Source organism: Monopterus albus, unplaced genomic scaffold (genome assembly GCF_001952655.1).
Source record: "Monopterus albus unplaced genomic scaffold, M_albus_1.0 scaffold215.1, whole genome shotgun sequence".
Classification (NCBI taxonomy): domain Eukaryota; kingdom Metazoa; phylum Chordata; class Actinopteri; order Synbranchiformes; family Synbranchidae; genus Monopterus; species Monopterus albus.
This window is the reverse complement of record NW_018128095.1, coordinates 196670-219905: the sequence shown is the minus strand read 5'-3', so window position 1 is coordinate 219905 and position 23236 is coordinate 196670. Positions and strand designations below refer to the sequence as shown.

The following is a 23236-nucleotide window of genomic DNA, read 5'->3' as shown; positions in this document are numbered from 1 at the left end:
AAACCTGATGATGTCGGTCACCACTGCCTGGGTTCCCTGGAACATTTGGACTGTGCATTGTACTCGTGTCTTTAATTTATGGACAGCTGAAATTATTTTGGTGCAGCTGCTGTCACATCCTTTTAAGTAACATTAAAGTATATTTTTATTATTCATTTCAGCTACACACATTCAGTTTAACAGTGAATTTATTGATCAGGTGAATTTTACATGCCATTTAAACAGTACAAATGCAAACTCCTGCCAGAGAATATTTTCTAAGTGTCATTATTAATTTTACAGTCTATAAAATTTCAAGTCTAGATTAAAACAAATTGTTCAGGGCCAGAGCTTTGGTAAAATGTATTTTATTTCAGCCCAGTACTCTGAACAGTTTTGTATTGTGGCTGTAAATGTAAGATGGGGATTTTGTTTTGCCGTTAAAAGCAGAAAACCTCCCTTTGGTTGTACTTACAGTTGAAACTCTTTTTGTTAGTAAAATTAACCCTGGTCTAAGCATGTGAAACCACCAGTCTGGTCCCTGTTGGTGCTTGGTCTTTTTAAAGAGTTTTAAAGATGGCGGTGGCTGGTGGGTTGTTAGTGATTCTCAGGATGCTCGCTGAATCGGGAGGACATGCGGTCCTCAGCCACCTTCAACCTCAGTTTGATCCAATTCAGGTAACGGGACAGTTTGGTGAACACCAGGCTGTCATCGCCGTCGCAGCCTGCAGACGATGAGATCATCAGCCCGGTCAGAAACGCTGTCCCCTGCTCCACCGTGGCAACAGGCGACCCTGGCAACATACCGCCACATCGCCTGACGCTGCCTTCTGACCTCAACTTGGTGCCATTTTGTGTAATGCTGCCTTTGTGATTTTCTGCTCCATTTGGTGTCCCCTGGGTTCCAGTTTGACTCCTCTGGGTCTGATTCTGCCTCCTGTTCATTATATGTCCATCAAGCCCTCCCTGTGTACCATTTTGGGTCTCTGGAGGTTGGGTTAGGTTTCTCTGGGCTACATTTTGGTTCCCTAAAGGCTCAGTCAGCCTCTTGCCTCCATAATGGTTCCACACAGGTCCACTTTGCTGCCTCTGGGCCTCCGTTCTTTTCCCTGAAAGAACATTTGTTCTCCCCTCAGAGTCATTTTGGCTCCCCATCTGTCCATCTGGGCTCTTCTGGGCTCCATTTTGCCTCCTCATGCAGAACATTTTGTTTGTAAGTGGATGTGAAACATTCAGCTGGATCCGACACTCATCCAGCATCATGTAGACCAGGTCCTGGTTTGGTCTGCCCCCCTGCTGCTCAACGACACCTGTCCTCCCAGAATGCATCAGGATGTTTTCACTGAAGTCCTTTGTGGGAAGGCACAGGTGTGTGAGGGCTGAGCTAAAGGGGAGGGGGTTAGCCAGCTCGAGGAGGGCAAGGTCATTGTCATGGTGATCTGCACGGTAACGGTCGTGAACATACAGAGCCTGGACAGGAACAAGGATCTTGTCGTTGCCTAGGGGATGAGAAATATTCTTTAAAATAAGATTTTTTGGCTGACCTTTATTATGAAGTTGAAAAGAGCTTTTTCATGCTTTGATAAAAGAAGAAAATGTGACTGCTACAAAGTCAACAAAACATACTTTGTTTTTAATGATTTATTATTATTATAATGGTTTTAGAACTTTTCATGTGGTAAAAAAAAAACTTTAAACTGATCAAATGGCATCAAAGCCAGCTTTTTAGTTAAGGATGAAAATTCAGCGATTGCTTTTATGCTATTTAAACAATCCCTTCAGTTGTGTACATAAGCCATTTAAAATGCAATTAAAATCCAATAAAATTTTATTAATCCCTAAATTGAGGTGACTGTGCACTTTTAGTTGAAGGATCCTTTTAAGATACAAAGTAAGAAGTAACCAATTTTATTTTATTTTTCAGGGGTATGTTTCCCAAAACAACAAAAACATAATTTATGCAAAAAATCCATTTGCAACCCCTATAATGTGTTCTAATCAATAAATTTATCTATTCATTAAACAAAAATTTGGAAGCAACCCCTGATTTTGTATTTTTGTTGAAATATTAATATTGTTTTATCTTACAAATGAATGGGTAATTGTTATTTTGTACATTTTAAGGTTTGTTTTCTTTTTAAAATCCCTCAGTGCATAAAAACTTTTAAAATGTTATTAATTACTTGAGTATTGATTAGGACTTCCCTAAAATCTTACAGGAAAATATTTTCATGGTCACATACTTCGGCTATTTGTATCTGTGGTTTTATGGTGTTTGGTTAATAAAGTTCAGTACCAGTGGCCACAAAGAAGTTGGAGGGACTGGGGTTAGACTCTGAGTCCAGGAGGCAGTGGGCAGCGGTCAGGATGGTGCGTTGACCCAGCACCACTCCACCACACACCTCCACCGCTTTGCTGTTCAGTAGGGACACCTGAGGTAGAAAACAAACACACCAGATATTTGTAATGTTTGTTTTTTTAATCAGTCTTACCAGGTTTAACTCAAACAAGACATCTTGCTTGTTGCATCCTTCATGCTAATCATGATTAGCTGTTGATCTAGTGTACAGTTTGTCTGGAGGGTGGTGCTACAGGAAACATGGTGGAGTCAGTAACAAGGGTTCGTCCTCTAAGGAGCGGGACTCAGAGCTGGCCTGTGGGTTTTCAGGCAGCTTGGACCTAGACTGAATGAAATATAATACTTTGCTGTGATTTGCTGAAAGGGCCTTACCTGCCAGGGACATTTTCCATGGTGACAAATTGATGCAGTGTTGTTAAACCTGCCAGGAAGTCTTCCACATGGAAACTCCACTGAGGACACAAAGACATCATTAGTGCACCAGTCTGAACTGGTTTGTTAATATGATGTTTTTGATGTTTAGAGTGGAATCAGACCTTGAGGCAGACAGGTACGTTTGTCGCTCTGCAGTTTGAATCCTGGCAGGCAGGAGCAGGTGAAGGAGTTGCGGGATGCCGTGCACAGCTGGTGGCAGGCTGTTGGACCTTCAGTCGGACACTCTGTGATTTCTGGAACACCTTAAATATTTAATAAACAATAAAGTCCTCCTTGTTTACAAAACGTCCACATTTCAGGTGTGACTAAATGAATATGATGTATGAAACAAACCAGGGCCTTTAACAGACTGTTCAAATTCAAAATATGGCCCTAACTGAAGGATAAAGGTAAACATTCCTGACGTTTACTCATAGACATAAGCAGTAAAACCAAATGATCCTTTTGGGTTAAAATACTCTTAAAGTAGGTTTGAAGTAGATCCTCCATGGCTGGGGTTCAGATAGAGCCGAGCACACCCACTTTTTCTGGCTTATAATAATAATACAGTATGTTAGCTGAAGCAGTACCAGTAAGGATACAGTGGTCATAGTCAATTATTTACATGTGAACATGTGATAAGATGTTACACCATTTCATTTTATGTCAGAGTTGGACCTGAGATATGTCACTTTGTTTTGGTCTTGGTCAGTCAGAAGTGATTTCCTGCTCTGAGACACTCCGTTAACATGGGCGTACATCTGAAAACCCCTGAGACTGAATGGGTAAATTTCTGAGGATCCCCTGAACATAGCATGGGTTCTGTGACCTGTGCCAACCTGGCCAGGTGACATGTGGCGTGGGGAGTGGGCGCTTCAGGTTCTTTGGTGCTCCCTTTTCACAGACTGGTCCATAGTGGGGGCTGGTGCAGGAGCAGTAGAACCCTCCAACCTTGTCAGTGCAGTTGCCCCCATGGAGGCAGGGATTGGGCTGGCACTGGTCCCCGTCTGGCCATTAGGGAACCAGGAAATGAACAGTTTGGTGAAATAAATACAATTAAAATTCATAATGTCAATGAAGTATTGTAAAAGTCATAAAGAGCACACGCTCATTATACGGTAAAATAATTATGACAAAGTGATAGTAATGCCATCAGTACTTCAGGGAATCATCAACCTGTCAATTGTAATGATCACACATTAATTAATATTTCAGTTATATAGTGACTCCAATTATTAATTTTACTTATTTGAATTGTTTATTTAACTGATAATTGGAATCCTGTTTATTTTTATTTATTCCCACTTTTGATTTCACCATGGATTGTTTTTCCTTCAGTTTGTTTTGTCCCTAAATATGTTGGTGTGCTTGTTTGAGTTTTTGTGCATTTTCATTTCATTAATTAAACATTTTTATTAGGTGACACCCAGTAAAACTCACCAATGTAAAACACCCAGAAGTCGATCTGTCGAGACAAACATGGCAGTTAAAACCAGAACCAGTTGAACTTTTTTGTTATAACAGTCAAACGGAGAGAAATCGTTCTTCACACAGATGTGATCTAGACATGAGTCTGACCGTCTTTTTGGTGTCCTCAAAGTACTCTCGGGCCTCCTCAAAGTTGCACAGCTCCTCGTAGCATTCCCTTTCCAGGTTCCCCTGCAGGATCTCCTCTAACAGGAACATGTTGGCCCGTCTGGACCTGAGGAACATGCTGTGGGCCGGTGGAGCCTGATGAAACCCTAACCAAACAAATATCATAAGTCACAGCTATGACATAATAAATAAGAATTATAATAAAATGTGATTTTACTGCAGCTTACAGCCATTATTATAACAAGCTGGTTAGTTGTCTGTATTACTGTACTATAATATAGAATTTGTAGTATGATACATTTTTCATATTTCTGCCAAACTCATAATTATGATAAGGTAAGATTGTTGTGTCAAACATGCTTGAGTAAACAGTAAACATAAAAATCATCCAAACAAATATGCAGAAATGAAAATGAATAATAATTGAATAACAAAGTGCCCATGTGGAAATTGAGATAATCAGCATATAATAGTAATAATACTACAAAAAATAATGATACTTATGTGACGTGTTATTACAATATGATCTGTCAATGTTATAATTATTCAGTCATAATTATAACATAGTAATTATGATACTGAGTCATGATTGTTACATGTAAGCCACAATTCACAGAGTCATGATTTTAGACAAACCTTGTCTGTACTGAACTGAGTCATAATTATGTTGCACTACATCCAAGACCTTTGTATTCCTGGTAATTCATATTAAGTCATAGTTATGCCATTCATTGTTGTAGTTGCAGTATATTATTTCATACTTGTGACCTGACAACAACGCAAGTCAGACTTTGAGTGCAGTTATTGTTACTGGGTCATGATTACAACACACTGAGTGCAGGACTGGTTAAAAAACCAAGCTACAAACTTGTACAGAGTGTGACATGTTTGTGGCACAAATAGAAAATCAAACATTTGTAATTGAACCTAGAACATTTATGGAGCCTTCTAAAATCTGCCTTATGATTTAGCTGTTTCTTTTATCAGTTAGGAGCTGTTTCCCATAAAAATAATCCAGCCTCACTCTACCACATCAACTATGAACTCACTGCAACTGCAATTAGTCAGAACAAACACTCTAGAGGTCAAAGTTCACATGTCTTACCTTCTCCTTGGCTGAGGACATGAAGGAAGCAGTGAAGGAGGTAAAGAAACAGAACATATGCTCGGCAACAAACCGTCATGATGTTGACTGCCATGACACTGACTTCACTGCAACCACACACCCACACAAACACACACATATACACACACACACACACTCATGAGTCATAACCCATTCATTCTACAAGACACATAATGGGAAATTTTCTTAAGTCCTAATTTTTTAAATTAATTTATTTATTTATTGGTCTGTTACACTGAGAATAAAAAATGTAAAAAGTGTCCATATCACTGTGTGAAAAGCCCCAACAGAACTCCAATAGAAATGTAATCAAAAATAAAAGTCAGGGTGTTTAGAGGCTAACTTGTGCAGTGATTACACACATTTTTAAGAAATCTGGTCTGTTAAGATCCCTTTGTCTTTTCACAGGAGTCCAATTTTCAGTTGTGCACGTCGCATCTGCATCTATAAAGAGTTAAAAGAAATAGTCCTGGTTCCAGTAAACAGTCTGTTTGTGCAGTGGACTCTGGTCTATGCTCTGTCCTCAGATCATGCAAAACAAGCAGCAAGTCTGACCTCTGAAACTTCACTGTTCGTCAGCTTTGGTTATTTGAGGTCAACAACACAAAATTTCATCACTGGGATTAATCATTTGAAATGACACAAATCACCCTCCAGATAAAATAATAAATTTGATTAAAAAAATAGAAGCTGAACTGGTGTTGTTACGGGACTGAACTGTATTACAAGAAGTTTCAGGGTTTAAGAACCCAAAAACCAAAAAGCTCACAAAGGTCTATAATGATTTACCTGAGAAGTGATGGGAGTTGTGAATTATTTAAATAGCCTGATGCTGGTAGTTATTCAAAAAGCCATCAGGAAAATAATGCTTCTTTTAGTTGTATTCACAAACATTATTAAGGTAGTTTGACAAATCAAACTGTAGTTTCACAGTCAAGATCAGTTACTAGCCTTTTCTGAACCTTTTCAACCTCATGTTCAGCTCAAAGTGATGAGTTCAAATGTTTAGTCTTATCTGACCAGCAGTCTTCATATCTAATATAGTAGCCTAAATACTGTATAGTATAAAAAAGCTGAAACATGCAATATTTTTTTCTTCACAGAAACACCATGCATCACACTGTTGTAGTATTATTTCTTTATTTGTATTTCATTCAGCTCAGAAAGCTAATTTCAGGCACTGACTGTTAAAAAATACAAATTCTCTCCTACACAAAGTTCTTCCAGTTCCAAACTGCACAGACAAGTGTTTTATTTGAAGAACCCCACCAGGAATTCTTGACACTGCCAGTTGGATGATGAGTAGGAAGCTGTTTGCTAACATGTTAGACACAAATACTTAATACACAAAGGTGATTATGCCTCAGATATTGTGTTTTCAGCTTGTTCTGCCAAAAAAATGGATACAACTTTTTGGTAACAGTAGATCTCAAAGTGTGGCTTATCTCTACTCAGTCAGGATGATATTTGAAGAGGAATTCGACCAATGAGCGCTGTCTTACAGCGTCAGCCTCTTGATCGGGCCACGATGCCTCTTCATCCGTGTGGCGCTCTTCTCTTTGGGCACCAGCCTGTCTATGCCATCTCGGATCCAGCGGATGTACTTGGACACCTGGGTGTAGACGCCATATTTACCTCTGCGTGCGCAGCCTTCGCCCCAGCTCACGATGCCAGTGATAAAATAGGTGTTGCGGTAGCGCGTGACGTGCGGCCCTCCGCTGTCGCCCTGGCACGCATCTTTGGCTATTGTGTGGTAGCCGGCACAGAACATGCGGGTGGAGATGCGCAGCGGAGTGGACTCAATGCATTTGACCCGATCCACGTAGGGAACACTGAGGCGCTGCAGGATGGTGGACGGCTGCAGGCGCTCGCCTAGACGGCCAAATCCGCTGACGATGCCTTCCGGCTCCTGCATCAGCACCTGCAAGACGACATAAGAAATGTAACTGGCTGAATGTTTTCTCTTGTGGTCTTAAAACAATCATTTAACATTTTGGGAATTTCAACACAAATGTTACATTATTCGATTTCTTGCTGGTCGTGAGATGCCATCATTGATACCACGGCTCTGTGTGTGATCAGCCGATATCTTATCTTATAAAGACTGGAAACAAAGGGGAACGGCTGGCCTGGTCCTGTCCAAAGGTAACAAAATCCACCCACCAGCACCTAGTTTAGTTTTACAGTGCTCTGACTGGTCTGGACGTTCACCTTTTCAGCAAAATCTTGCTCAGGGATGCAGGCGGGGAGGATGAACTTGGTGAACTTGATGGGCGTGGTTAATTTGATGAGCGCGATGTCATTCAGGTAAGTGTCCGGTTTGTATTTATTGTGGGTGATAATAGTTTCCACGTAGTGGGTAGCTTCATTTCCATCCTCCACCAATGTGTCAAACTCACCTGAAAGTACAGAAAAAAATTTATATTTTTGCTAAAATAGAATTTGGTGAAGGAATTCACAGTCATCACTATCACTGTGTGAGAAGTAAACCCAAAATCTAACATTTGCTTAATAGTTTCCTGCAGGCAAAGATGTTATCTCATTATCATGAAGAAAATCTTGAAATTATTAAATCATCCATGATATAAGATAGTAATTCCAAAAAAGGTAAATAATCTCATAAATGCAAAGTAAATCTGCATCACATAATTACGAAAAAATTACCACATAATCTCTTAGATTAGGCCACAAAAATCGTAACTCATTTACAAAAACTATCATGTAATTATGTAATTTTCATAATTCAGAAATTCATTTTCATCAATCATATGATGCTAAGTCATAATTACAATATATATAGACTATATAGACCAAGATAGTGTATTTCTATGTGACTGTAATTTACTGCAGTTGATTCACTGATTTTGCTTTTAAATACATCCTTTACTCGATTCATCTGTACCTGAAACGCATCATGCCAGCTTGTGATTGGACCATCAGACCTACCGAGCTTGACATACATGTAGCGTGAGTGGTTCATGCAGTGGGCAGCAGTCAGGATGATGTATTCATTGAGGATGGTTCCTCCACAGAATCCTTGGTTGTCTTCAGTCATGAGCAGAGCCTACAAAAATGAGATGGCACCAAAAACTGTTAATATTACACAAACTCTGTAATTATGGACTTCCAGATGTTTCCCAGATGTATGTTCATGTAGAGATAATAATGGACACTTGTACAGTAATGGATTCCCATATGTCCTCATACAGGCAAAAAGGTTTCAGGACAATAAGGGACACACTGATAATAACTGACTTATAGTGTCCATGTACTGTAGAGACATCACTGGATTCCTGAAGAAGTACAGGTACCCCAGTGTCCAGATAGACACAGTAATGGACTCTGCCATGAATTTTTTTGGATCTATCTTGCTCCATACCTTTTTATACCAGGACATCTCATCACTGCAATAAAAAGGTTGTTGTAGAAAAGAAAGTGTCTCCACCTGCCATGGACATTCTCCTGGTGGACAGTCCTCTCCATTGACGATGCGAGTAAACTTTGCCATTTGGGACTTGAGTGTATCCTCTAAAACATATTTCTGCACAATTTGACTGTTGCTGCTGTTCCCAGAAGGTGAGGACTTGGAGAGATGAGCAGTGTCATTGTGCTTGGTGGAGCTGGTGTTGTGGTCCAGCAGGTTCAATGTGGAAGAATTCCCTGTGGTTGTGTTCTGCCGCTCGTATATGAAAACTGTCCGGATGTCTCCGGTGAAGATGGCACCACATTTGAAGGTTTCTGCAAGAGTTGATGTTGAGAGGTCAGGGTTTGTACTCCCAAAGAATTAATAACTGAAAAGATATCCTGGCTTTTTGATTTGATTCTAACAACAGAGCTATGCCAACTGACTTTAGATGGTTCTTGTATGTATTACAGTATGTCCTGATGGTGCTCCTACAGGAACAGCTAGAGAGTCACCACAACCTTTAGGATGCTTCATCTGAAAACCACGTATGTGTCCAGAAAAGTTCATAGACAGTAGTTATGGTGATATCTTGCTCTTGATCATATTAGAGATACCAACATTACCATTAGGCCTCAGGAGCCTTTAATTTTCTAGGTGAAAATTATATTATTCTCAAAGTTCAACCTGTGAGGTTGATGTGGAACTGAAAAACATGGCAACTGACTTCAACAGAGCCAATAAAAGATAGTGTAGATTCCAGACTGTCTCTTACGGTTGGAGTTGCAGGATTTGTAATCTGATGCCAGGAAATATCCGTCAGCACAGGAGCAATCAACTTGTCCTTGGACCACACTGCAGAAATGCTCACAGCCGCCGTTTTTTGTCTCACAGAGCTCAGGAATAACTGCAGAGACATAGACGACACTGTCAAGACTCGATGAAAAACAAAGCACACTCCTGTCCCCAGGTTAAGATATTCATTACTGCTGGATGATTCTGCATGACACTTCTTGGCACAGTCTTTTTTAGCTCCAATATATCCACCCACCACTCCAGCATCAACACCTTGCTTTCTACCTTGCTATGTAATGGTCATTACTCAGTGTGCTGACACTGGACATGAGGAATTGTCTAGTATGATAATCATTAACAGGAATATTGTGCAGGGTGTAGCACCTAAACACCTCTCCTTGACAGAATATCAAATTACTGAAACATCTCTTTCATGAATTTATAACACTACTTCCTCTTTCAATAGGACTGAAGAGTTGCAGAAACCAAGACTGTACCGATTTCGCAGTTGAAGCCCCTGTACCCGGACTGACAGTAGCAGGTGTAGCTGCCAACCCCATCTTTGCAAACTCCTCCATGAGCACAGGGCAGTGACTCACATGCATCACCATCTGCAGGACAAAGAGAGAAGATTTAATCAGAGGAGATTCGATAAGATGCAACTTTATCAATCCCATGGACATACAGCAAAAAATCTCAAATAATCACAAACTCTGGCATCTGGTGGAGAAAGCTAGTATGGTGCAATGTCCTGGTACCAAAGAATACCCAAATATAGCATACTGTTACTCTATTAAATATCAAGATTTTTAAGATATATAGGTTGACTTACCAACATATTTGGCCCAGAATTCATCCTGAAGAGGAGACAAAATTGTTTAAAACATCTCAAATTCTCATGTTTGCATCCAAACACTGTGACAGTTTGAATGCCAAACTTGGAGATTGAAAAATTGAATTTAGTAGTGATGTGACTATCTTCATCAAAAATATTGCGAGTATTGTCTGATTAAGGTTTTGATTTCCCCGTTTTTGAGAATAAGTGCTAGTTGATCGAGTAAACTAGTAAACTTCACATCATACTTCACATCATATCAATAAATATACTAACTGCTCCTAAAACTGCAGTCTTGTTTGTCATTTTTTTGTTTCTAAACTGTTTGATAAAGAAAATGTAAATCGGACAATGTTGGTGTTGCTCTAAGTGGTGTTGACGTCATGTTTGATGGATCTAGGCTTGTGCTAAGCTAGCATAAGTTAGGCTAAGTGTTGTAGAGTGAAGCTGCAGGAGGTTAGTACAGTTTTCTTGTGGTCTTCAAAGATTTCTCGGGCCTCCTCCCAGTTGCAGTGCTCCTCGATACACTCCCTCTCCAAGTTGCCTTTTTGAATCTCCTCCAAAAAACGGCTGTTGGCTCGTCTCCAACGGGTCAGAACCTGACTGGCCGCTTTGTCGTCCAAGAAGACTGGTGGGAAAATTATTATTAGATTTTAAGATTCACTTTAATAATTTTCTCAACAAACTCAACAAATACCATGCTTTTGGTTTTGAACTTTTGGTCAAATAAATCAAGACATTTAAAGATGCTGAACTGTTGAAAGTTTAATAGGTATTTTGCACTATTTTTTGACAGTTTGTGGACAAAACATTTAATCAGTAAAACAATGTATCAATCAATGAAAATAATTAGTTGCAGCCCTAATTTCCTGGTATAAAAAAATGAAAGAAATGACCAATGAGAGGCCAGAAAGTGGCATTTGTCCAATCAGCTTTAAAGATGGGTCATCTAAGTGTCCGAGTGTCTCAGGTCTCCATTAGCAGCACTGCTGTCATGTTGACATTACACATAGCATACTAAACAAACAAAACAGGACAGAGTCAGGGGTCATCAGCCGCCAATCAACACACAGCCCCCCACCTCCCCAGAAAAACATACACTCAGTATGGTGGTGCGTCTCTTCACCCTGCTTTAACTCCATATTCTCCTTATTTGTTGTTTCTAAAGGTTTAGTCTGAATTTCAGCCAACGTACCGTGAGCGGTGACCAGGTGGAGCAACAGGAGGCTGAAAGACAGTCCGTGAAACCAAGACATGGCCCCGGGTGGCAGTGGTGGTGATTTTCAGCTGGGAAAAGCTCAGTGTGCTGAGTGGAAGTAATGGAGTCTGAATGTGGAGAGAGGGAGGGAGAGAGGAGGGGTGGCAGAGAGGGCAATGACCTGTATGGGGAGAGAGGGGGAGGGAATGCTGCTTAATCATCTGCATTAGAAACACTGAGTTCTCAAATATTCAGTTTCACTGATAAGAAGCTGCAAGACTGTGCAGAGTTACATGATTTACAGTCAGTTCACTTTGTCAACAAGACTGAGTGGCTCCTTTGGAGAACAAGTGGGAGCTGATGGAATTTGTTTTCACTGGGTACCGTAGTGTGAAACAACATATTGTGCTGTACAAGTACTGGTGTTAAATACAAATTAAGAATGTTGTTAGTCTTTCTAGAAAAATTATGTGATGCTGACATCTGTTTATGAAGTGTAACAACAATCATTTCCTAGTTTTTTCTTAAAAACTCAAACATCATGAGTGGGTATTTCATATCTGCAGCACCTTTCTCCTTTACCCTTATTAGATCAGATTCAACTTTGTGCAAAGTTCATGTCCAAACCAGCAAAATGCATTTAGACAGAAACAGCATATTTACAAATAAATAAATAAGTATATTTTGTATACATGAATACATAGAAAGTGATGGAGCAATGGTAAAAATATGTGTAATATATGAACATAAAACAGTTTACAAATTTGTGCAGCATAACTAGATTAGATTAGATTCAACTTTATTGTCATTACCAATGTACAAGTACAAGGCAATGAAATATAGTTTAGCATCTAACCAGAAGTGCAATAACAGCAATGCAGGGAGCACAGTATCTACAGTATGAACAGTCACTACTAATTTATCTATAAATATGTACAATTGATATTTACAGTAAGATATATAAGGTATTATACAATAGTCAACAGAATTTATGTATTTAAGTTACAAATAATGGATAATGTACATTAAGCTTATAAAACACTAGTGCAGTGGGATGAAATAGTGCAGAATAAGAAGATAAGTTACATGAGTGAACAGTTCGATGGATGTAAATAGTGAAAAGATAAATACACAGTATCAGCATATGAACAGTGTACAAATGAATAACAGAGCAGTATTCTGTGAGTAGAGAATGTGCAAATTAACAAATCACTTCAGTGTTACAGGTAACAGAAGCGTATTGCATTAGTCCCGGAAAGAGAGATGAGAAGGGGTGAGGTGTGTGTAGTGGTATAGAAGAATGCAGCGGGGGGGTCAACGGGAGACAGAGTTCAGTAAGGAGACAGCTGTGGGGAAGAAGCTGTTCCTGAGTCTACTGGTCTTGGTCCGGAGGCTCCTGAAACACCTCCCAGAGGGCAGGAGGTCAAGCAGTTTGTGAGCAGGGTGAGAGGAGCCATTGAGAATTCATGTTGGAGACAGCGTTCCCTGTGGACATCCTCAGTGGCTGGAAGTGGAGTTCCTGTGATGCGTTGGTCAGTTTTCCCCACCCACTGCAGCACCTTGCGATCGGAGACAGAGCAGTTTTCATACCAGACTGTGATACAGCTGGTCAGAATGCTCTTGGTGGCACAGCAGTAGAAGTTCACCAGGATGGCTGAAGACAGGTGGTTCTTCTTCGGTGTCCTCAGGAAGAAGAGGCACTGGTGAGCCTTCTTAACCAGGCTGCAGGTGTTGGTGGACAGATCCTCTGAGATGCAGGTCCCCAGGAATTTGAAGCTGGAGAAATGTTCAACAACCATGTCATTAATATGGATGGGATTGCGTGTGCCTCCTTTCTCCCTCCTGTAGTCCACAGTGAGCTCCTTGGTCTTGTTGGTGTTAAGGAGCTGGTTATTGTCAGTGCACCACACAGCCAGGTGCTGTACCTCCTCCCTGTAGGCTGACTCATCGTTGTTGCTGATGAGGCTGTTTACAGTGGTGTCGTCTTCAGACTTGATGATGGTGTTGCAGCCATGCACAGGCCTGTGCCCTGGATGAAAATGGAGTAGAGGAATGGGCTCAGCACACGGCCCTATGGTACGCTGGTGTTTGGTGTTGAGGATGATGCTGGAGGAGCAGGTGTTGTCTGACCTAACATGCTGAGTTCAGAATCCAGTTGCAGAGGGAGGTGCTGATGCCCAGGTCTCCAAGTTTGGTGGTTAATTTGGAGGGGAGGACCATGTTAAATGCTGAGCTGAAGTCCATGAACAGCATTCTTACGTAAGTACTGTTATTGTCTAGATGTCTGAGTACAGAGTGCAGTACTATGGAGACTGCATCCTCCGTGGGTGGGAGACAAGTCATTAGGCATGCCAGGACCAGGCGCTCGAAGCACTTCATGACAATGCTACAGGGCAGTAGTCATTCAGGCACGTCAGGGTGGAATGTTTTGGCACTGGCACAATAGAGGTGGTTTTAAAGCATGTTGGCACAACTGCTTGGGCGAGGGACAGGTTAAAAATGTCCATAAAGAAGCCAGCAAGCTGTCCAGCACATGCCCTGAACACTGAGTGGGTGGTGGTCTGTGAAGGGTCTGGACTTGATAGCTGTCTCCTTGTTGTCCCGGTTGAAGCAAGCAGAGAATTCATTTAGCTCATTGAGTATGGAGACATCTGTGGTTGTTGGGGTGGAGCTGCTGGGCTTGTAGTCACTGATTACCCGGATACCCTTCCACATACATCTGGGGTCAGAGTTTTTGAAGTGCTCCTCAACCTTTAGCTTGTAGCGATGCTTGGCCTTCTTGATGCCTCTCCTCAGGTTGGCCCTGGATAAGACCAAATAGCAGAAACCTTTCTAGTAGATATCCTAGTAATTAACAACTAACCACAGAAAGTTTCTAGACAGGACAAGGGGGTAACAACTGGACAAACACTTTAAATACATTTTCATACAGGGGACTAAATTGTTTCTGTGCATGGATGTAAACATCATTTACAGTCGATGTATTATCAAATCAACTGGATGTTAAAGGGTTATAAGGAGAGAAAGAGAGCTTTTTCTCCATCAGACATGTTGTTCCTTGTACACGCTGGCACAGGGAGGTGAAGGAATGTGTTTTCTCTTCTGACAGGGCTTCGCTTTCAACTGTAAGATCATGACAGGGATGACAGAGGGAGGAAGGCAGGAAAGTTACTGTAATTTAAGATTTTTAAACAGCTGCTATTTTGCTGCTTAGTCAGCTCAGAGGCCTGAGTGGTGGATGTCCACACTGATTTTCACAGCATTAACTGTGCATTAGCTGCACAGAGTCAGACTTACTTACTCTGAATGATCTGCATCTCTAAGTGTGCAGCACAATGGAGCTGAACTTGTGATATTTTAAAATTTAAAAATATAAAAATAAAATGTTCATTGGTAAAGTATTTAGTTAAATTAAAATGCACAAAGACCAGTAAAATATAAAAACACAAAAGGATACATATATCCAAGTTAAACAGTTACAAAGAGCAAAACAAGCTGCAGAAGGAAATTACTTACACATTTTGTAATGTTCAATAAACATTCAAACTGAGTAACTGGATTTAGAAATTGTGGACATACTGTATGTATATGAACATTTCCCAGTGAAATCAGTCAGTTAACAGTTTGTTGAATTTTGTTAGCATAATATAAAGTGTTATCCTTGATTTCTAATTGTACAGTTTGTTTTAAAATTTACCTTTTGTATTTGATATCATTTATTCAAACTCATCCAGAGATTTTAGTTTCTGGCACCTTCAGCCAAAGTTAAGATAAAGTTTTGTGTTTTTAGGTCCATACCTGTGTGAGTCCTTTGATATGGTTTTATTCCAGCCTGTTGATGAATCTGGATTTTACCACCTTCAATAGGTTCTTCGATGCAGCCTCACATTAATAAATGTTACATAACCTCGATAAGTCAACTTGCTGGCCTCAGTCAGTCTGGCTGCAGTGTGTTTGCCCGGCTATCAGAGGCAGCACTGAGATCCCCTGTGATAAAATTTAACTTCATGAAATTTTTATTTGTTCTTTCTCTGTTATTTTACACCAACATCAGTGTTTTTCCAGCTTCAGAGTCGCTCATATTAGGTGACATCTGTTGAGCTTGTGTTTTCAACTGTTAATCGTTTTTAAGGTTAAGAGTATGCATGTTGAGAAGCTTCACTCCTCTGTAGTAGACTCATGAGTGTAAATGAACCGACGCCATGTTTTCTCATTTTGTTGGCACAGTTTTCCTCCGTGTGACTCCAGGGTGACAACACTGGGACAAAAGATGCTTTCATCACAATCAAGAGGCTGATGTGAGTGTTTAGAAAATGGCAGAATCTTGATTTTAACCACCAAAACTCCAGCTGGTGTAAACTTTTTGCTATCCATTTTGCACAAGCTAACACTGCCACTGTGGTTGTTTGAGAAATCTTTATTTGTTTCATTTGTTTAATTTTAAAATGATGGGTCCTGTAGCTTCCTGCCCTTTAGTTTTTTGGGCTTGTTTTTAAGGTGCTCTCAGCCTGTGCTGATGACTCAATAAATAAGACTTGGACTTGGTATCTATAAAAATGATGACAATCTTGATGCCCTTGATCTCATAACATTTATGATGGACACAGATTTCATAGTTCAAAGGCACTTTTCAACAAAATTACAGAACCTTCAGGAAAATTATTCCCATTTCACAAAGGTACATTTTGGAAACATGAGGATTTAAATACCACTTAATTCTGTATGAATACCACACACTAAGTTCAGACTTGGAATTACAAGATTAAAGATATTGGGACTAATTCAAATTTGTGAATTTTTTTTTCTTTTTTGTATAACTTGAGCTTGAAAATTGTCAGGTTTGCCCAGCTGCACCTTCCTCTCTTGCTTTTCTCATTTTAGTTTTGCTTCCTCACCCTGATTACACAATCCAGCACACCTTTCCCACTTCCCCTGATTATCACCAGCTGCATCTTATTAGTCTCCTCCCTACTTATACCCTGCTCACCATTCACTCCCTTGCCAGTTCAATTCATTTTCTCAGGCCCCTTTGCTTGTTGTTTTCTTTCTAGTCCTACAGTTTCACCTTCGCTTAGTCTAGTCATTTTGTCTCTTTACTCCTTTTTCACCCCCGGTCTCCTCATCTCCATATTACTCTCAGTACATTCTCCTGTTGTTCTTTTTGTGACTACGGACCTCTCCTCTGGACCCTGGTTCTACTCAGCCCTACCAGTCTCCACCATGCAGGTCGATGCACAGTTTCCATTAACTGTCATTACATGCTCCTGTCTCCTCAGCCATCATCACCTCAACCACGATCAGTTCAGGAGTGACCCCAGCGTCCGCAGCCCGACCTACAACCATCCATCTCACCATCGACTGTTTCCCACTGCCACAGATCAACACCCGGTGACTCTTTATCATACTGCGACTGTCTGTTTTATTCACTGAACTTTGCACTGTAAATAAATCCCACACTACCTGCACCAAAGTCAGCCACCTAGGTCCATCTTTTCTTTGCTCGTTCATACCCGTGTCCGAGCAACCATAACAAACATGACATGACATTTTGAAGTTCTAAAGGTTGCAATCCTTATTTATACCAAACTGAGTGGGCCTACCGGACACAGGCCCAGGGGCCCAAGGGGTCAGGGGTCAGGAATTATTACCCTCTCTGTTGGAAAGTCAATCAAATGACTACAAAACAAAATGAGTAAAAAATAAAGGCAAACAGCCGCAAATAGATACAAAATAACTGAGACAGAAAACTACCAAAAGAAATTACTACAAAAATATGCAAAACAACAAAAAATAGACACAAAACAAGTAAAGATGGATGCAAAATGACAAAAAGAGATGCAAAACAAGCATAAATGCTTGGTCTATTTGTGAGTCTTGCTTATAGAAGTGTTAGAAGTGTAGGAGAGGTGGGGAGGCCTTTTCCATGTCTGCACCGTTGTCTCACAATCTCTTCATGATTACACTGTAAATTGGTGTTTCTACAGCAAAACTAAGTTCTGATTAGGAGTAGCTATAATAAGTGTGAAAATGAGGACATCCATCAGAAGTGCCCCACACTTTTTCAGTCAGTGATGTTTATTCAGGATCCAGGATTCTGACATTACAGCAGTACATCGTAAAATAATTTTGAGTGCAGACACATCTCATAGCCTGATGTTTCATAGTAAACCAAACCAGAAACTCATATTTTTGACATTACAAGCCAAACAACAGGACAAAACAAAAGCAACCAGACCATGCAAAATGTTTCATAGTAAAATAAAGAATGAAAGGCCATTAAAATAAAAACTTCTGCTGCACTAGATTCTGTTGTAGCTGGGTCCTAGCCCTATAAAGCCATTTGTATCATATTTGATACGCGAGTTTCTGAGCAGATAGAAATCGCCAAAAATGTATCAAATGTAATACAAACAAAATAAAAATATTCTAAATAATATGGCACATTTATTCCTATATGCCTGGACTGTCTGTCTATGCATAAATGGCAAATAAAAATCTTGAATCTTGGATTTTGAATCTTGAATTTTCTTTTGGATTTTGTTAAAAGGTTTAATAAACATCTCATGCCCAAAAATATTGACTGTTCTGGCTAATTTTTGATGTGTTGGGCTTTACAGGGCTAGAAATCATCTTTCCTAAACTACTTTCTGCTCCAGCAGGTCAGCATGCATCTGTGGAACACCCTCTACCGGCTTCTCCGTGGGGGGGGGCTTGATGGTCTCCCCCACCCAGTCCACAAAGTTGGCCATGTTGGTGTACACCCCATAATACCCAGGGTGTGCACAACCCCGCCCCCAGCCCACCACACCTGTCAGGAAGTGGGTGGAGTCATACAGCGTGACCAGGGGGCTTCCGTCATCTCCCTGGCAACTCCCCTGGTGACCCTGTAGATATCCAGCACACAGCATGTTGCTGGTGAAGTTGAATTGGGATATCTGGGAGCACTGGGAGTTCTGGATGATAGGGACCGACATCTTACGGAGGATGGGGGAGACTGGTGTGCCGAGGGTTTCAGCATTGCCCCCTGTGATCCTCTTGCCCCAACCAGACACAGTGTGGTAGCGGACTGTAAGGAGCTCCCGCTCTGCGAAATCTTTGGTGGGCAGGCAGACGGGGATGACGTGGTGGTTCAAGGTGACAGGTCGGCTCAACCGCAGCAGGGCAACGTCGCTGTCACCTGTTGCTGGGGCATAATCTCTATGGACTATCGCCATGGAAACAGGTACTTTCTGTTCTGTGTCTTCTTCTACATCCAAGTTGTGTTCCCCTGGTGACAGACAAGAAACAAATAAACAAGACATTGCAAAAGTCAGATTTACACATTAACTTTACAAAACAACTTAATGACAGGGCTTCATAAAACTTTACAGAACAATTTAACAAACTTTATACAAGTTTCCAAAACTTAAAAGAACAATTTTACAAAACTTGACACAGCTATTCAAAACTTCACAGAATGTCTTTACAAAACTTTACAGAACCGTTTTTGCAGTTTTTTTTATACAACTGCATATAACAACTTTATAAACTAATTTGAAGTACTACAAAGTGATTTATTTTTACAAGACAGAACATTTAGCAGCGTCACATTGTACTTTTTCCTCTTTTAGAAACAATTTAACAGGAAATCTGGAGAATTACTTTTAAAAGCACAAACGACACCTAAATGTGAGGCTTCAGAAGAAATTTCCCGTCAAATTTGACAGTGATTTTTACAGTGTAGATGAGCAGTTACCTGCCACCACAGTAAGGTTTTGGGGGTTGTGGCCATGGACGCAGTGGGCAGCAGTGATGACCCAGTTTGGGTAGATCAGCACACCTCCACAGTGACTGTTCCCATTCAGCTGAACCAGAACCTGATCATACATACATGGACACATCATTATCTCGCATTAACCGTGTTATTTTGTGGTGTCAACTATGTCCTCTGGGTCGCAGCCTGTCCCGGATGTGGGTCTTGGAACTGCATGTGGGCTAACATGTCTGTCCTCTGTATTGGATCTGGGGAGGTTTACACCCTGGCAGCTCCAGCTAACACTGCCTGAGGTAGCGTTACATTTGCCAAACACACCAGTTAGTCCTCACCCTCAAACCTTTTCTCCGTGAAAACACACCGTTTGGAAATATGATAAACCAAACAGGGTCATGCTGGTACAAACCACAGTAACCTAGCATTTTTCTTAAAATACATGAACAAAGTTTTAACAGTCAGCTTTAGCTGCAGTCTGTTGGCATGAAATGAAGCTGGAGCTAATGATTTTAATTACCAGTTAATGGTAAATGTCTTACACTTTCTGTGCATTGCAGAACACTCAAAGTGCTTTCACACTATTTGCCCATTCGTACTCCCAGGCACTCACACACACTAGTGATAACACCAGGAGCTCCTAACTCCATTGGATCTTGTAACTGTCGGCATAACCTCATTTGATTTAGGTCAAATGTTAATAATGTAATGACATACTGTACATCGGTAAGTGACAGCAACTATATGCTTCTAATAGCTACATACGTGATATTGTGGATTGGCAAAGGTTAGTTGATTAATCTATCAGTGTCTACCTGCCAGGGACACTCTCCTTTGGGACAGTGGTTGGCTCCCACCGTCCTAGGCTGAAGCACCGCACTCTGGTTTAGACCTGCTTCCTGTGGAGCCAGTCGGCCACACGGATACTCCACTGCAACACACAGTAACACACATCAGAGCAAGGCTCTGTGAAGAAACTTGATATTCGCTTTTAACAAGGTGTCGATAAGTAGCTGTTATTTGTTCACATGCTTATGGAAGTGTCTCAGATCGGGGCTGAATCCATTTCAGCCGACACTTTTTACAGTTAATGTGACATTGTTCAAAATGCTTTGTTGAATCAGTTAAGGGTAGTAACATTAAAACTCATCTCTCTCCTAATGAAATGTTCAGTATTCTTCCAGTTATTGGGTGTGTCTGACGATGTGAACAGCATTACCCTGTAGGATTACAGGGAATGCAGAGATGTGTAGTTAAAACCAGATACTTCAGAGTTCTAAAGAAGTAGATATAGGTAGTATTTATACCCTGAGCGATACACTGTCGTCCATCCTCTCCCAGTTTATATCCTTCAGCGCAGGAACACTTGCGTCTTTCCCCAGAACCATCACAAAAATGCTGACAGTATCCATTCTGGTAAAGACACTTGAGTGAATCCTCAAACACTGAGGAAAAAATGTAAATATACTTTAGAGTATGACAATATAATTAATGTAGATTTACTTTGACAAGGCCTTGAATTGAGATTGTTCTGTCAAAATGCATTAGGGCTGCATGATAAATCATTTTGTGGGCAATTTAAACCCTGTACAATCTCAGTCTCACGTGAAAGGAATTTTGCCCTGTTTGCATTAACAGGGAGATGCCTCGCATCAAACCAAGCACTCCCTTTTCCACAGGGATCTAAATCATGCTCACAAAACCATTTATCATGCAGACCTAAAATTCATATATTCGATATGTTTGTGTTACGTGTAATATGAAATTGGGTAAATATTTAGATTGAATAAAGACAAAAGTTAAAAACCTTAATTTGAATTTACAGGATTTCATGTTATTTGCTTTATAAAAGGTTGTAACATTGTAGCTCCTGGTGTTTTTTTAAATTTTTTTATATGTGACCTATATACCTTTTATAGTAAACAAATATTTTAGTTTTTTTTTTTAAATAAATCTTCACCTGTCTGGCAGTATCGGCCTTCAAAACCCTCAGGACACTGACATTCATACATGGTGCCCACGTAGACACATGTTCCGTTGTTATGACATGGGTTGGCCAGACAGGGTTCACGGTCTGACACGAGGAAAAACAGTGAAGTTACAACTATTGCACATACATATCAAAATATCAGAACTATTTAACACAATAATTCTTATGTGGACAAACTGCACTACTATGAAATGTTGTTGATTTACATCTAAAATATAATAGTGGGCAAAAATATTGGATAGTGGCCAAACTGTAAGTAAAACTTACGTTTGTAGCTCAACCAGAAATGCCTCTGAAGAAACAAATAAAAAATATGGTAAATTCTCATACATTTTTTTATGATGATGCCCACACTATTTTCCATACATAAATTTTTACTTTGGTGTAATTACAACAAAACTTTTACTGAGATTTTCAGGCTTAATCAAGTTTGCAAGAGATTATTTTGTGAAATAAAAAGTGGAACAGTGGAGTTCACAGGACCATCTCTGCAGAAAGTCAGTGTCTTCAGTTAATCAGTGGTAACGTTAGAACACCGGACTGGCTAACCGTTTGGTCGTCATTTTCGAAGACCTCTCGAGCCTCCTCGTAGTCGCACACCTCCTCGATGCATTCCCTCTCTAGGTTTCCTTGTTTCAGCTCTTCCATGAAGCTGTTGGCTCGCCGCCATCTCTGCAGCACTGTGTTGGCCTCACGCTTCTCTACAAACACTGAAACAAATGATAAAATAACATCATTTATTTGGTGCCAGTATGTGAAGCTTGTGTAAAATGTCCTGGAAGACGCTGCTCTCCTCAGGGTACCTCTTTTTCTTCCTCTGTAGCTACAGTACAAAAAAGTCTGTATTTTATTGGCACCTGGTTCGTATAACTAAATTACACTGTAAATCACAGGCCATATTGTAAAGTGTTATTTCATCCAAATACCCAGACCTGCAGCAGCAGTGAAGCCCAGCAGCAGAGTGCAGGCGGTGCAGCAGCTCCTCAGCAACATGTCAGCTGGTTTTCAGAGTGACCCAGTACAACAAGGTCCAGCAGTGTTGTTAGGAGAGGTGGAGTGCGTTTAGGCCATGCCCACTGAGCCTCTGACCGAGTCAGCACAAAAAACATGACTTCTTCTGTTTTTAATCAAGTCAGTAAACACACCTGAGGAGGTCAGTGTGATTTACTTCTCACTGTCCTGTGCTTTCTGTTCTCTGATGCAGGAGGGTAGAAGCTTCTAATAAGGCACTGCTGATAAAGTATTTAAAGGGAATACATTTAAATTAAATTGACCACATGTAATTCAGTTCTGTTACAAAGGTCTGCAGTTATTTATGAAGTACACGAATTTATTTACATTTAAGCTGCTTTTGTGTTTCTACTTCCCTGCTCTATATGGCAATAATTCCTAGTCACATTAATATGTTAAAGAGACCTTGGATCCATGCATGGATTTTGTCCATTCTAAGTCATTATATTTGCAGTTAACAGGCTTTTAGTTCAGATGTGCTGCAGCTATTTACCATTGGCGAGGTCTCCCTGATGAATTAAAGACATCAGTTGAAGGATTTTCTACAACCTGGTGACACAGATGTTGTACTTAATGGGTTCAAAGTGACCTGTAAAGCATTGATAAATGTATAGAATGTATGAATTGCAGCTTTATAAATGGTGCCTTGTCTCTCCAGCGGTGTACAGTTCAGGGGAGAAGGACCTATACACATCAGACACTCTCTGGACTGTATCAACATGAATGAGGAAATCATACAACACACAGTAGCAAAACCAGCAAACACAACCATTCAGTGCACGG

The 23236-nt window shown here is 40.5% G+C and overlaps 1 protein-coding gene across 1 annotated transcript; it reads right to left on the bottom strand.

Moving 5' to 3' along the window:
* Window positions 1-561: 561 nt before the first annotated feature.
* LOC109971103 (uncharacterized) lies at window positions 562-22456 on the bottom strand. The gene is made up of 17 exons (XM_020619155.1): window positions 22375-22456; window positions 21992-22152; window positions 10505-10529; window positions 10170-10283; window positions 9653-9784; window positions 8920-9212; window positions 8421-8538; window positions 7686-7873; window positions 6977-7395; window positions 5454-5560; window positions 4331-4494; window positions 4193-4217; window positions 3592-3759; window positions 2875-3015; window positions 2711-2790; window positions 2276-2411; window positions 562-1478 (listed from the first exon to the last, which is right to left on the bottom strand). The coding sequence occupies exons 1-17, from the start codon at window positions 22433-22435 to the stop codon at window positions 577-579; spliced, it is 3234 nt and encodes a 1077-aa protein (XP_020474811.1). The 5' UTR covers window positions 22436-22456; the 3' UTR covers window positions 562-576.
* Between the last annotated feature and the right edge of the window lie 780 nt (window positions 22457-23236).